General features: G+C 41.5%; 2 protein-coding genes and 1 pseudogene across 2 annotated transcripts; 2 read left to right on the top strand and 1 right to left on the bottom strand.

Annotated features, from left to right (window-relative positions):
• Positions 1 to 886: 886 nt before the first annotated feature.
• On the top strand, positions 887 to 2,679 carry LOC127778259 (uncharacterized GPI-anchored protein At5g19250-like). Its single transcript, XM_052304831.1, has 2 exons — positions 887 to 1,077; positions 2,016 to 2,679. Exons 1-2 carry the CDS (start codon positions 1,005 to 1,007, stop codon positions 2,525 to 2,527), a joined length of 585 nt encoding a protein of 194 aa, XP_052160791.1. The 5' UTR covers positions 887 to 1,004; the 3' UTR covers positions 2,528 to 2,679.
• Positions 2,680 to 5,230: 2,551 nt separating this feature from the next.
• On the bottom strand, positions 5,231 to 10,489 carry LOC127778257 (uncharacterized). Its single transcript, XM_052304830.1, has 4 exons — positions 10,322 to 10,489; positions 9,713 to 10,140; positions 7,069 to 7,307; positions 5,231 to 5,960 (listed from the first exon to the last, which is right to left on the bottom strand). The coding sequence occupies exons 1-4, from the start codon at positions 10,426 to 10,428 to the stop codon at positions 5,403 to 5,405; spliced, it is 1,332 nt and encodes a 443-aa protein (XP_052160790.1). The 5' UTR covers positions 10,429 to 10,489; the 3' UTR covers positions 5,231 to 5,402.
• LOC127778258 (uncharacterized) lies at positions 7,861 to 9,269 on the top strand (annotated as a pseudogene).
• Positions 10,490 to 11,656: the final 1,167 nt, after the last annotated feature.

Genomic DNA, 11,656 nt, shown 5'->3' with positions numbered 1-11,656 from the left:
CTATACGACCACCATGCCATAAACATGTATTAACTTAAAACACAAATAGCTCGTAGCCATAACCAAAAATTAAATTTTAAAATTTAATTTTAAATTGATTTTGATATTTTTCATCGTAGTTTACTTTTCAATACTACCTTTTAAATAGTTAAGAATATATATATATATATATATATATATATATATATATATATATGTTAAGAATATATATATATTATCGCTAATAAGTGTTATAACTTATAGAGTTATAGTCAGGTGAAATAAGGGGCTATTTTTTCTCAGAATCCACATTATTGAATTTGTATTTCCTTCATATGAATATCGACCTGTATGTATAAATAAATAAAATGTACTCAGCGCATGCATCATTACCGTTATTTATGCATCATTCACAATTTTTCCGTGATTTTATACAGGGAAATTTATGACTACTAAAGCATCTAATGCCTCCTTGGGATAATTATTTTTCACATGAGGAACAAAACTATTTCTAGACCTTCTTTAGGCACTATTTATTTATAAATATATAAAAAATGTAATGAAGGTGACTTGGATATATAATAAATAAAAACTGTTATAAAGTTCCTTTCAGAATTTATTGAAGTTATGTGACCACAATAATTTTTAAGCAAATTAACTACAACTGCTAAAGCTAGGCTGTAACCCAAAAAGTTACCACTTGCCAGTGAAAAATGGCCCAGAAGGTACAAGATACAAAAGTAATCGAATTATCTTGCCAGTGTAAATATACAATAAGGACCCTAATAAAAACATTTATCACCACTTTTTACTAAAAAGTTTTTAGGACAGACCGGAAGGAAGAGTAAAGATTAATCAAGATTCAATAAAGAGTAAAATTAAAAAGAAGTGGTTGGTGACAGCAACTCGCCTCCTTCCTCCTCACTCCTCTCCTACTTCTTGCCTGCCTCGCACCTCACTCTTCTTCCTCCCCGGCCGAGGCAACAGTAACACCGCTGCAGCAGCGAGGAATTGTGTCGGCGAGAATGGATTCCAGGATCTCCCTCGTCTGCTTCCTCGTCCTCGCTTCCTCCTTGCTGCATTGCGCCAGATCTGATGGTAAAAATGGCTTATTGGCTCTCGCTGCTCTTCCTGCAATCTGATTCGGGCTTCGATGGTTAGAATTGTTGTAGTTTTGTTTTGATTATTTGTTTGTTGTAGTGTGTCTGGATCTGATTCGCTGGAGTGCGTGTTCTTGGCTGCTGTGTAGTAGTGCAATGATTTAGCTGCCCTGTTGCTCAAATTCAATTGAGAATTACTCTGGGAGTTTTAATTGGTTCATGGGATCTGGGAGTCTGCAGAAGATGATTCTTGTTTCAATCCGTACGAATTAGTTTGTCTCTGTTCGATCGCTTAGAAAACGCTCAAGCGGTTGCACTGGGCATTTGTGCTGGTCAGAGATCTGGTCACTGGTGTTCTATACATTTTGATGTAACTAGTCACATGGTCATGATTTGTGAGCCACTTTCGAGGTTTGCTTGGTCCTCTTTTTTGAGTTAAAATCTTGTTTGGGAAGCTGTTTTCGTACAAATCCAGCTTTTGATGTGCAAGATCTGATGTTTAGGACTCAGTGGTAGATTTTTTTTTTTTTTTTTTTTTTTTTTTTTTTTTTTTTGCGGGGAGGACTCAGTGGTAGACTGCTAAGGAGAAAATTTTTCAGTAACTTAAGTCACAATTGCTATGTATTGGAGTTGATGTGTTTAGGTACATATGGCACAGTTTTTATGCATATGGTTTCGAATGAAAATTCTTTCAAGTGAAAATTTTTGGTGACATATGAAGTATCATAGTTTATTGAGATGCATTTATTCATACACTTGTCATTTGTTAACAGTACTTATTACGATTATCATTTGCTGAAGATCGAACGATAAAATTCTACCTTTTGCTGGTCGAGATCTGATATGCATGCAAACTATTCCACTGTTAAATCAGGAAAACTTGGAGATACAATCATTGTTTTACATTGTTTGTTTGACACTGCTTCCCATTTCCAGGAAGTGATTCACAGCTTCTCAAGGGCATCAACAGCTACAGAGCTTCCCTCAAAGTCCCTGCGCTATCCGAGAACAAGAATGCTGCCTGCTTGGCTGAGCAGCTAGCACAGCAATTCAAAGACCAACCTTGCACCAACACCACCGGAGCAAACACTGTCCCTGGCACCGAGCAGCAGTTCCCCGACTACCCAAAGTACCTCGACCATTGCCATCTCAACGCGTCGGTGACCGGAGACGGTCAGGTGATGCCGGCCTGCGTTCCCGGACTTGTACCTGATGTGGTTCTGACCAACTACACCAAGTCACAGTACAACCAGTATCTGAATGACACCAAGTTCTCTGGTGTTGGGATCGCGAATGAGGGAGATTGGGTGGTCGTTGTCCTCAGCACGAGCTCGGGTTCAGGTGATTACTCCCCTGCTCCCCCTGGCTCCAACTGGGCTCCTTCAGTTCATCCCTTCAACCAACTGATTCTTTTGTTGGTAGGCATTGTATGTTTGCTGATGATTTGAGAGATTTGATCATACTGCAGAGAGTGTACCTTACCTTTTGATGTAATCCTTTTTTGGATCGTCCATATTTGAATTGAACTTTGTCTCATTGACAACTTGCTAGTATTTGCTATGAGGATATGGATCGGAACGTATTCTTTTGACTGTTTTTTCTTAAACCTTTGACTACAATATATAATGGTCCTTACGCAATGTGTTCAAAAGAAGTGTATGCATTTGAAGTATGTCTTTGGATATTTAGGTTGGCAGTTGGCTGCCGGTGTGTATTCAGCTTGTGATCATTGGAGAACCAATGCAGTTGAACAATGACTTGCATGCTTTGTAGATGTGCTTATCAAAGCGAACAAGTTTTTGTACTGGTATTGCTCATTTTTCAATTTTTTTGCACTAGATCGCATACAATTTACTCAAAATTAAAATATAATATTAACATGCAAGAGCTGATCATTGCTGCACAGTAAAATTTTTACATATAGAACTCTGAAGCGGCTATAGAACACAACTTCTACTGATTCACAGGAAAATTATCTGAGATGGCGATGAAATATTGTCCCTAAGATCCATGATGTCTTTTAAAAATACCAGCTGTTGCTTGAGTGGCCTAAAGCCGGCAAACTGGAGTTTTTTCAATCGCCATTTTCTGGTGCCAGTAAACTCGGATATCTCCCATGAAGGATGTGTTCTTTCTCCATAGATATCCTTTCTTCCCTCTTCATCCATTTGGTCCACCAAGCATACATGTTCCCAGGTCTGCATTTAGTGTGAGAAATTGGTTTGTGTAAATCTTTTGCAAATAGTGAGAATTTCCAGCTACATTTACTGTCATGTTGTTACATTTTGAAAAAACGAAAGGAAAACTTACATCAATGAAAAGTAGCTCAACGGATGGCGCAGCTTCAAGGAGGTTTAAAGCCCATAACAGGTCAAATTCAACATAAACATAAAGAATAGATAAAGTCTTTAGATTGTTGAATGCAGGGCAGAATTGTTTTTGTTCAGGTTGTACCCAAAGCTGAAAAGAAAAAAAAAAACAGAAACAAAGCACACCGATGAGTTCAAACGATTGCACAAACAAGGGTTAGTCTCAGTTTGTTCCTAATAATAAAATCCTTCTGGACAATTACAAGTCCTGAGTGAAGAGGAATTAAAACCAAAACTGAGAGGTGTAGATGCACAGCACACCACCTAGGTTGGTGTCCTTTTAACTCAAATTCAGATGTCTTTCTCTTCTTAATGAAGAATGCATGCTCCTAAGTAGGTTGTTTCTTTATTAAAATAAAAACTGAAGGTGAATGCACCTAAGTAGTACTAGAACTGAACCAACTGAAACTATGACAGCATTCTACTGCTAGATCCTCATGACTTGTGCAAAAGTCCAACACAACTGAATTAACAGATTCATAGTAATGAAAAGCATGTACTCACTGTAGCAGTTATAGTATAAAAAAATAATAATGATTCATCAAAATGACATACTCAATTACCTTTTTCTCCTTGGAAATCTATTGTCAAAGTATGCAAATCTCTGGTGCCTTGTAAAACTTCGCTTAACTTGAAGCCTTCGAAGCCCAATTGGGCACCACATGCAAGAAATAGTTCCCTGAGGCTTGGGACGAAGCCGAATGACAAGGGGGGCATAGGAGCAGAACCAAATCTCCCAATGGACCTCCTCAAGCTTTGGGAGGCAGGCTAACTCGAGTCTCCAAAAGCTGCACAAAGAAAGCTCCAAAATGTCGGAGTTTCGAGTTTGGCGCATCTATTTTCCATACAGCATTGGCCCCAGCATCACAATTTCTAAGCCTTACAGAGTCCAGCTGAGTGTAACAGTCAAAACAGAATATGATGAATGTCTCGGTGAAGATACACGTTGTACAGCATTGTACTGGCCTGACAAAACATATCTTTGTCATCGCAATCTTCAGGTTCCTTCTCGTTCAAAATAGCAGGGTCCAAATCTTTTACTATTCCACCATCAATCGTTTAAGTTAGGCCTAGTTTAGTTTCCAAAAACTTTTTCCAAAAAACATCACATTTAATCTTTAGACATATGCATAGAGCATTAAATATAGATAAAAATAAAAACTAATTGCACAATTAGGGGAAATCGCAAGACGAATTCTTTGAGACTAACTAGTCCATGATTAGCCATAAGTGCTACAGTAATACACATGTGCTAATGACAGCTTAATTAGGCTCAAAAGATTGTCTCGCGGTTTCCAGGCGAGTTATGAAATTAGTTTTTTCATTCGTGTCCGAAAACCCCTTCCGTTCGATCAAACATCCGATGTGACACCCAAAAATTTTCTTTTCCCCAACTAAACAAGGCCTTAATAGCAACCCTATATTGCTTGAGTAATTTTCCATCAAGTAGAGCTTAAGGCAGAAGCTTCTGACGGAGATTTCTCTCTGGGGCGCAGTCAGCAAACTCTTAGCTGCTTTGGTTAGATATGACATAGCTTCAACGATTTGCTTGGCCGTTAAGCTCTTGGAGCCCTGTGCATGTAGGAATTCTGTGACATCCATGTCCAGTTCAGTTAACTGCCAAGGTAGGTTATCTCTGTAGCCGTACGAATGTCGACTCTCCAGAATACTTATATTATCTTTGGCCGTGTTTAGTTTCCCCCCTATTCCTAACTTTCCATCACATCATATCACATCAAAAACTTTTCTACACACATAAACTTCCAACTTTTTTTTCCAAACTTCCAACTTTTTTTAAACTTTCAACTTTTTTTCAGCAACTAAACACACCCTTTATTCAGGGACGGAGAGTTTACAATGACCGACTTATTACAATACTTTACTATCCAAGTTTAGTAAGCCACAGGTTTTTAGTCCCTCTTGGCCCACTCGATAAAACAGAAGAGTTATCACTTTAGTCCGGCAGCAAAGTCGACCAAATCACCTTTACTGAGATTAACGCAAAATCAGTCTTTATTTCTTGAGTATCATAGCCATGGATTTTCTCCTTGAAGGAAACATAATGCTGGTCGAAACTGGATGGAAACGCGCCCACTTTGAACTTCAAATCTATGAAAGAATCCCTCATTACAGCAACCACCGACCTCTTTAAATCACGTGACTCACTGATGACACCATCAAAGAGACGGATTTCCTTATCCAAGTCACTGGTTAAACAACCGAGCAACAAATGGAAACTGCTTTGCACTTCTGATATAAGAATCTCTACGGTGGCCTCAGCTGAACAATAAAAACGTGATAGAGTTATGTCAACTGCACCGTAATCGCCAGGGATGCAAATTGTATCTGGCCGATTCCATAGGCCTGCAGGGCCTATCATTAATGCACCATCAATTAGCTGTAGGTCATCTTGTTCTTGTTCTCCTGTCTTGATCCTCATGTCATATTCAATTAGAGCATAGTCCCTCATGTCTATTCCCCGCTTAGGGCCTTCTATGTTGATGAGCGAACCCTACAAAATTATTTTATTTAGTTGCTCTTCTTATAAAAGTAAGAAATATCTAAAGGTGGATGCTTGCTTATGTTGTTTCACTTGTAACAACATTTACTTAAAAGGAATATTTTATAACTACCAAGATCTTCATCATGTATCAAACAAAAGAAAAAAAACAATTTATGTAGGGTACTAAGCAGCAACAAAGTGTCCAAAACTATTTAACATGATTTTTCTTTGGAATACATGTGTTCCTTAGTTTCATAATTTAAATCTGTTCTCATAGTAAATCATCATTTCATAATATAGATAACACTCCCTATGTAAGCTGCGTTTTGGAAGGTGAAATTCTTCAAAAGTAGATTTTGACCTTTAATTCCTCTATCAATATATCGCCAATTGCAATAAAATTAACATCTTAAAAGTAATTCGAGTACCAATAATTTGACGAATTTTTGCCAAAACTCATGAAGTATGAATTTTCCAAATCAAAATACACCTTGGATGAAGGTAGTAGTGGCTTATACAATCCAAAGTATTGTACAGTCTGCTACTTTTCGACAGATTAATCACATGAAACATTTTTTTGCAGCAAAATATCACATGGGAGCTATAAAACAATATATATCCATGGAACAACAACAATAAACTAATCCTATTTCTAGTTATTACAGAAATCAAGAGATCAAACTTATTTTTTTGTATATATACTAAATAATTCAAGAGGTTGATAAAACATTCACAATCTACCCCAACTTTAATGATGTAAAAGAGAATAGCAGTTTTAGTGTGCCTTACATTATGAAATGAGTAATGTAATTCGAAATAAGAAATAAGACCACTCGACCCCATCAAGTATCAAGGTTCAAAACCCCCCCCACCCCCCAACCAATTTTTTTTCCCATTACATTTAGATCTACCTCCTAAATGATTCTCTTGGTGCGGTTTCGGTGCTGGTTTGCCCAAATGGCATAGTCAATATAACAAGCCATGTGGGTGAAACCACCACCAAAACAGCCCCAAGGTGGTTCTATACTTGAGGGGGCTAAGTGGGCAAACCTCAATATTAAAGGGTGTCAGATAGACTTATTCCTTGGAATATTTCTAGACGAATATGGATGTGTACCTGCTCCACAATGATGGGATCATCCCTGCTACAATTGACGATATAATTAAGCAACGGATCCAGATCATCCCGCACAGCTATGTATCCATACAACTCTATTGAACCATCATCCAGTGTAATTTTAGCCAACTCCAATGATAAAATTTGCAGCATGCGGCGATGATAATGTGACATGCAAGTTCCATTTCTGCGAATGACACAATTTGTGGGATTCGAAAACTTCATTGCCTCCAACCGAGCTTCAAAAAAAGTAAAGTCATAATGTAAGTTTGTAACTGGAAATTAATACAGTGAACAAACACTTGACATTTGAAAAGTACATGTGATATTTGATGATTATATGGCCTTATTGGAATTTTTTTTCCTTTTCATCTACAAAGTAGAAAAACCTATGTTCTTTTTACTAGGAGAGCAACATCTATCCCAGTATCAACTACAAGAAAAAAAAACTCAAGGGCAGACTACCTCTACAGAAAACCAGGTATATTGTTTCCTGTACCAGCCTTTTACCTCTACAGAAAACCACTTACAATTTTGCTAGCTAAGTAGTAATACATGTTTTGGGAAGTGGTCTACATTTTGGAAACTGGCAACTCACTCATGTTAAACAGGGGCATTTGAATGTTTGGTTGGCCCCTTGAGCACCTAGTAGTCCTTTAGATTATATATAGAGTAAAATACACGGCCGGTCCTTAAAGTTGAGCGCGGGTATCACTTAGATCCACCATCTTGTTTAAGTGACTCATTGAGGTCCAAAGGACCTCTGACCGGGTTGACTGGCTTACGTGGCGGTCCAGCGTGGCAACACATTTGCATTTTGCCCCTATTTTGCATCCCCTCATCCTAAATCTCTCTCTCTCTCTCTCACGGACGCAGGTCAGCAGGTGCGCACGGCGAGGCGTCGGGGGCGAGCGGCGAACGGCAATGCGGAGGGGCGGGCGGCGGACGGCAGACGGTGGCGCACGGGATGGCCCTGGTGCCCTCCCACGCGGTGTCGCTGACTCCGCCCTTCCGCTCTGAGGCTCCCAGACTCCATCGTTGCCACCGTGCCGAGCTCGTCGTTGTCGTCTTCAACCTGGGGGCGCGGAGGATGGCGTTGGTGGCGGGCGGCGAGAGAAGAGGAGTCGGTGGCGGGCGGGAGAGGAGGCGTCAGTGGCGAGTGGCGAGAGAGGAGGCGTCGGTGGGGCGGGAGAGGAGGCGTCGGTGGCGGGCGGCGAGAGAGGAGGCGTCGGTGGCAGGGAGATCCGGTGGCCGCCGTCGCCGCCAGCGGCGTGCGCTGGTTGGTGCGCCTCTCCGCCACGCCCACCTCGCCGACACTTCCGCCTCTCCGCCATGGCCACCACCGTGCGCGCCGACTGCCGACCCGCCCCCGCGCGTGGCTACCCGCCTTTGCCTCCGCCTCCGCTGCTGGCTGCACATGCGCGCACCCGGCGCCCGAGCGAGCCCTGCCTCCCCCGCCGGGCGCTCGCGCTACCTCCTCCTCCGCTCTGCCGACTGCCGCCAGAGCAACCTCCGCCTCAGCCGCCGCCGCCAGCGCACGAGCGTCGTCCTCGTCGTCGTCCTCCACTCCTCCATCGCCATTCTCAATGCCGCCGTGCTGGTGAGCTGGTGAGGGGCGGTGCGGCAGTAGGATCTCGCCGCCGCCGCGATGTTACGGATCCCGGCGTTGCCGTGACGCCGCCGTCCGCCGCCCGTAGCCGTGGTGCGCGATGAGGAGGGGGTTGGCCGGTGGCGAGCGTGCGCGGAGGAGGAGGATTTGGGGATTTTTGTGTTGTCCATGGCACTACTGTTGCGGAGGGGTTTGTTTGCAAAATTGGTGCTTGTGTGGCGTGCCACGTCGGCGGTCAGAGCCGGTCAAGTGAGGTTTGGACCTCAATGAGTCACTTAAACAAGATGGTGGACCTAGATGTGTAATTTACAAGATTATGGACCTAAGTGACACCCACGCTCAACTTTAAGGACCGGCCATGTATTTTACTCTTATATATAGTATGTGAACTGCCTGAGTACTTTCTGTTATTGCTTGTTGTTGCTCCTTGCATGCTTCGAAAACTTGTACTATTACTGACAGTTTGTGGCTGCATGTATGGAGAATTTAAACCTAATGGCAATTACAACAGTGTGGATGCCATATTTAGATTATTATTTGCACTTATAGTTGTCATTTTCTTGTGTATTCTGCTATTGAAATACATGCTCAAAGGCTGTGTGATCACCGTGTTGCAAAGTTCAGGGATAAAGTACTTTGGACATTTATGTAACTAAATGGCATGGAATAAGGTCCTAGTCCATGTCATCAGAACTCTGCATGCAACCTCAGTCCCTCCCATCAGGCTGTGGCGCAGATTGCTATGTGTGCAAATGGTGCTAAGCTGAAGGGCCAGTAAAAGTAAAGTACAAGGCTTGGGGTGGAAGTGTTACTCTCATCCACGTATAAGGACCTCCAGTACAATTATCTCATAGCTGAAAAGAGTGTAAGGCGGGTAAAATTATGGCAGTGCTGCATAGCACCACATATACAATGATCTCTAGGATCGCAATAAAATATTTATAGATATGGAAAGAGATTCGCTATGTTCAAGGAAACAAATTATCTCTAATAAAAAATACTATAGCAAATAAAGATAGAGAAAAGATAGCTTACTCTCATTACGGTCTGCAATATGAAACTCCCTTTTCCACGGTGTATCCATGATGTCCATATATATAGAGCCATCACGGTGTCTACTTTTCGGAAGTATATTGTTCACAGTATATTCTTCAGGATCAAGAACTTCGTCCTCCTCAACATGTTCCTCCGTTTCACTCCTTCGATCATCCTCATCACAGCCATCCTGCTTCGCACTTTGCCCCAGTACATCGTATTTGATGTATGAAACCTCTGAGGACGCCGCATCTCTATTACTTTTCTCATCTCCAGCTCTAGCCTCCAAGATTGTGCCCCTGGTGTCAATGGTTTTCATACCTTGAGTGATCGCAGTATGCTTCTTTTCCTGGGATGGAAGTCGCCTGTATGACTCGTCGCCTTTTACTCGACTGATGGTGGTCATGTTCCGAGGTTCCCAAGGAAATCTATCATTAATTGAGAGAATGAAAAACCAATATCAACAACTAAAATAAATAAGACGGTACCATCAGTCAGGATTGAGATCGTGAATTATGATCTAACCCTGAATGAAATCGATAATCGCGATTTCTATTTTTTTTTTAACCCTGAAATCGCAGACTTTAGCATCAGCACAAGAAAACACACCGGGAAACACGACGGACAGGTCCTCCTCGAGCAAGCAATGGTGACCACCAGCACCAGCTAGCCGCTGCAGATGCCATGAAAGAGGGAGAAGAGATGAGGCGGTGCATCGGGGCAGGAGATCAGGCGGCGGCGTTAGAGCGTCGGGGAAGACGCGGAATGGGGAGGAGAATTCGCATCTGGGCGCACCCACGAGAAAGGCCGTGACAAGATGATGTGGGACGTCAGGAACACCGACCCACGGGCTCAACTTGTGGGGTTTTCCGTAGCGTGGGCTCGGCCTTTTTTCCTCTTTCCATGTCCCTCCAATGCTCTTCAATCCCCTTCTAAACCAAATGAGACATACACTGTGTAAGTGAATCGATCCGTAAATCCACTTCTAGCAGATTAAATAAATGGTTAACTTACTTCTAGATTAAATCGATCCGTAAAATTCCGGTGTTTAAAAAGTGAAGACCGAATTTCAGCGAAAAAATGTCAGTACCGACAAATTCGATCTCGGCCTCGATTCTAACCGAAATTCAACAATATTTTCGTACATGCAAACAATAGTGGAAATTTTTCAACACAAAAAAAGAAAAAAAAATTCTTAACCACGTATGAGTAAAGACTCTTATTAGATTGCATGCCTAAAAGCATGGATGTGAAAACTAGAGTTTAATCCTATTGAACTTAGTGGATTGTATGTTGTATTTAGACATTTTTTTATTAATTCGGTCTATTCGGTTAGCCGAAGAGACTAACCGAATCAACCGAACAAACTATGATCTTTCGTTGTCTAGGACCGAATTTCTCGGTTTCGATCTTTTCGGTTCGGTTTTTTTCTGCCCACCCCAACTGGCCGGACTGCCCAGCCCATTCCTAGTAGTATGTGCCGGCCCCTTTGTTTAGGCATAGGCTTATTTGCTTAGATTTTTAAGTCAGCTTATTGGCTTATATTATTTATAAGCCGGTGGATTTAGGTCCTCTTTGTTTAGGTTTATAAGCCAACTTATAAGTCGAAAATTCTAAATCTAAACAAACAAGCCTTTTTTAGTTGGCTTTTTTTGAAGCCATAAGCCACTCTAACAGTATTTTTTTTACCAAGAATACTGCTAGGGCTTTGCCCTAAGCCAAAAGCTAGGTTGGAGAAACTTTTTTGCTCATGTAAGGTATATATATATATGACTCCACCACTAAAATTAGGACATTAATTCCACCAGCTTATAAATCATATAAGCCAATAAGCTGACTTAAAAGCCTAAGCCAATAAGCCTAAGCCTAAACAAAGAGAGCCTTAATATCCTCAGTTTAATGGTGGAGTTATGCATCTACCTCACATAAACCAAAAAAAAGCTT

Source organism: Oryza glaberrima, chromosome 7 (genome assembly GCF_000147395.1).
Source record: "Oryza glaberrima chromosome 7, OglaRS2, whole genome shotgun sequence".
Classification (NCBI taxonomy): Eukaryota; Viridiplantae; Streptophyta; class Magnoliopsida; order Poales; family Poaceae; genus Oryza; species Oryza glaberrima.
The sequence above is the reverse complement of the archived record's forward strand: the minus strand, read 5'-3'. Positions and strand labels throughout refer to the sequence as shown.

Excerpts from the sequence above, each read along its gene's own strand:
- LOC127778259 (XM_052304831.1), top strand. The coding sequence starts at position 1,005 with ATGGATTCCAGGATCTCCCTCGTCTGCTTCCTCGTCCTCGCTTCCTCC. Across the intron at positions 1,078-2,015 it reads GCATTGCGCCAGATCTGATG|GAAGTGATTCACAGCTTCTC; the intron begins GTAAAAATGGCT and ends TCCCATTTCCAG.
- LOC127778257 (XM_052304830.1), bottom strand. The coding sequence starts at position 10,428 with ATGCACCGCCTCATCTCTTCTCCCTCTTTCATGGCATCTGCAGCGGCT. Across the intron at positions 10,141-10,321 it reads CCTGTCCGTCGTGTTTCCCG|ATTTCCTTGGGAACCTCGGA; the intron begins GTGTGTTTTCTT and ends AATTAATGATAG. Across the intron at positions 5,961-7,068 it reads ATCCCATCATTGTGGAGCAG|GGTTCGCTCATCAACATAGA; the intron begins GTACACATCCAT and ends ATAATTTTGTAG.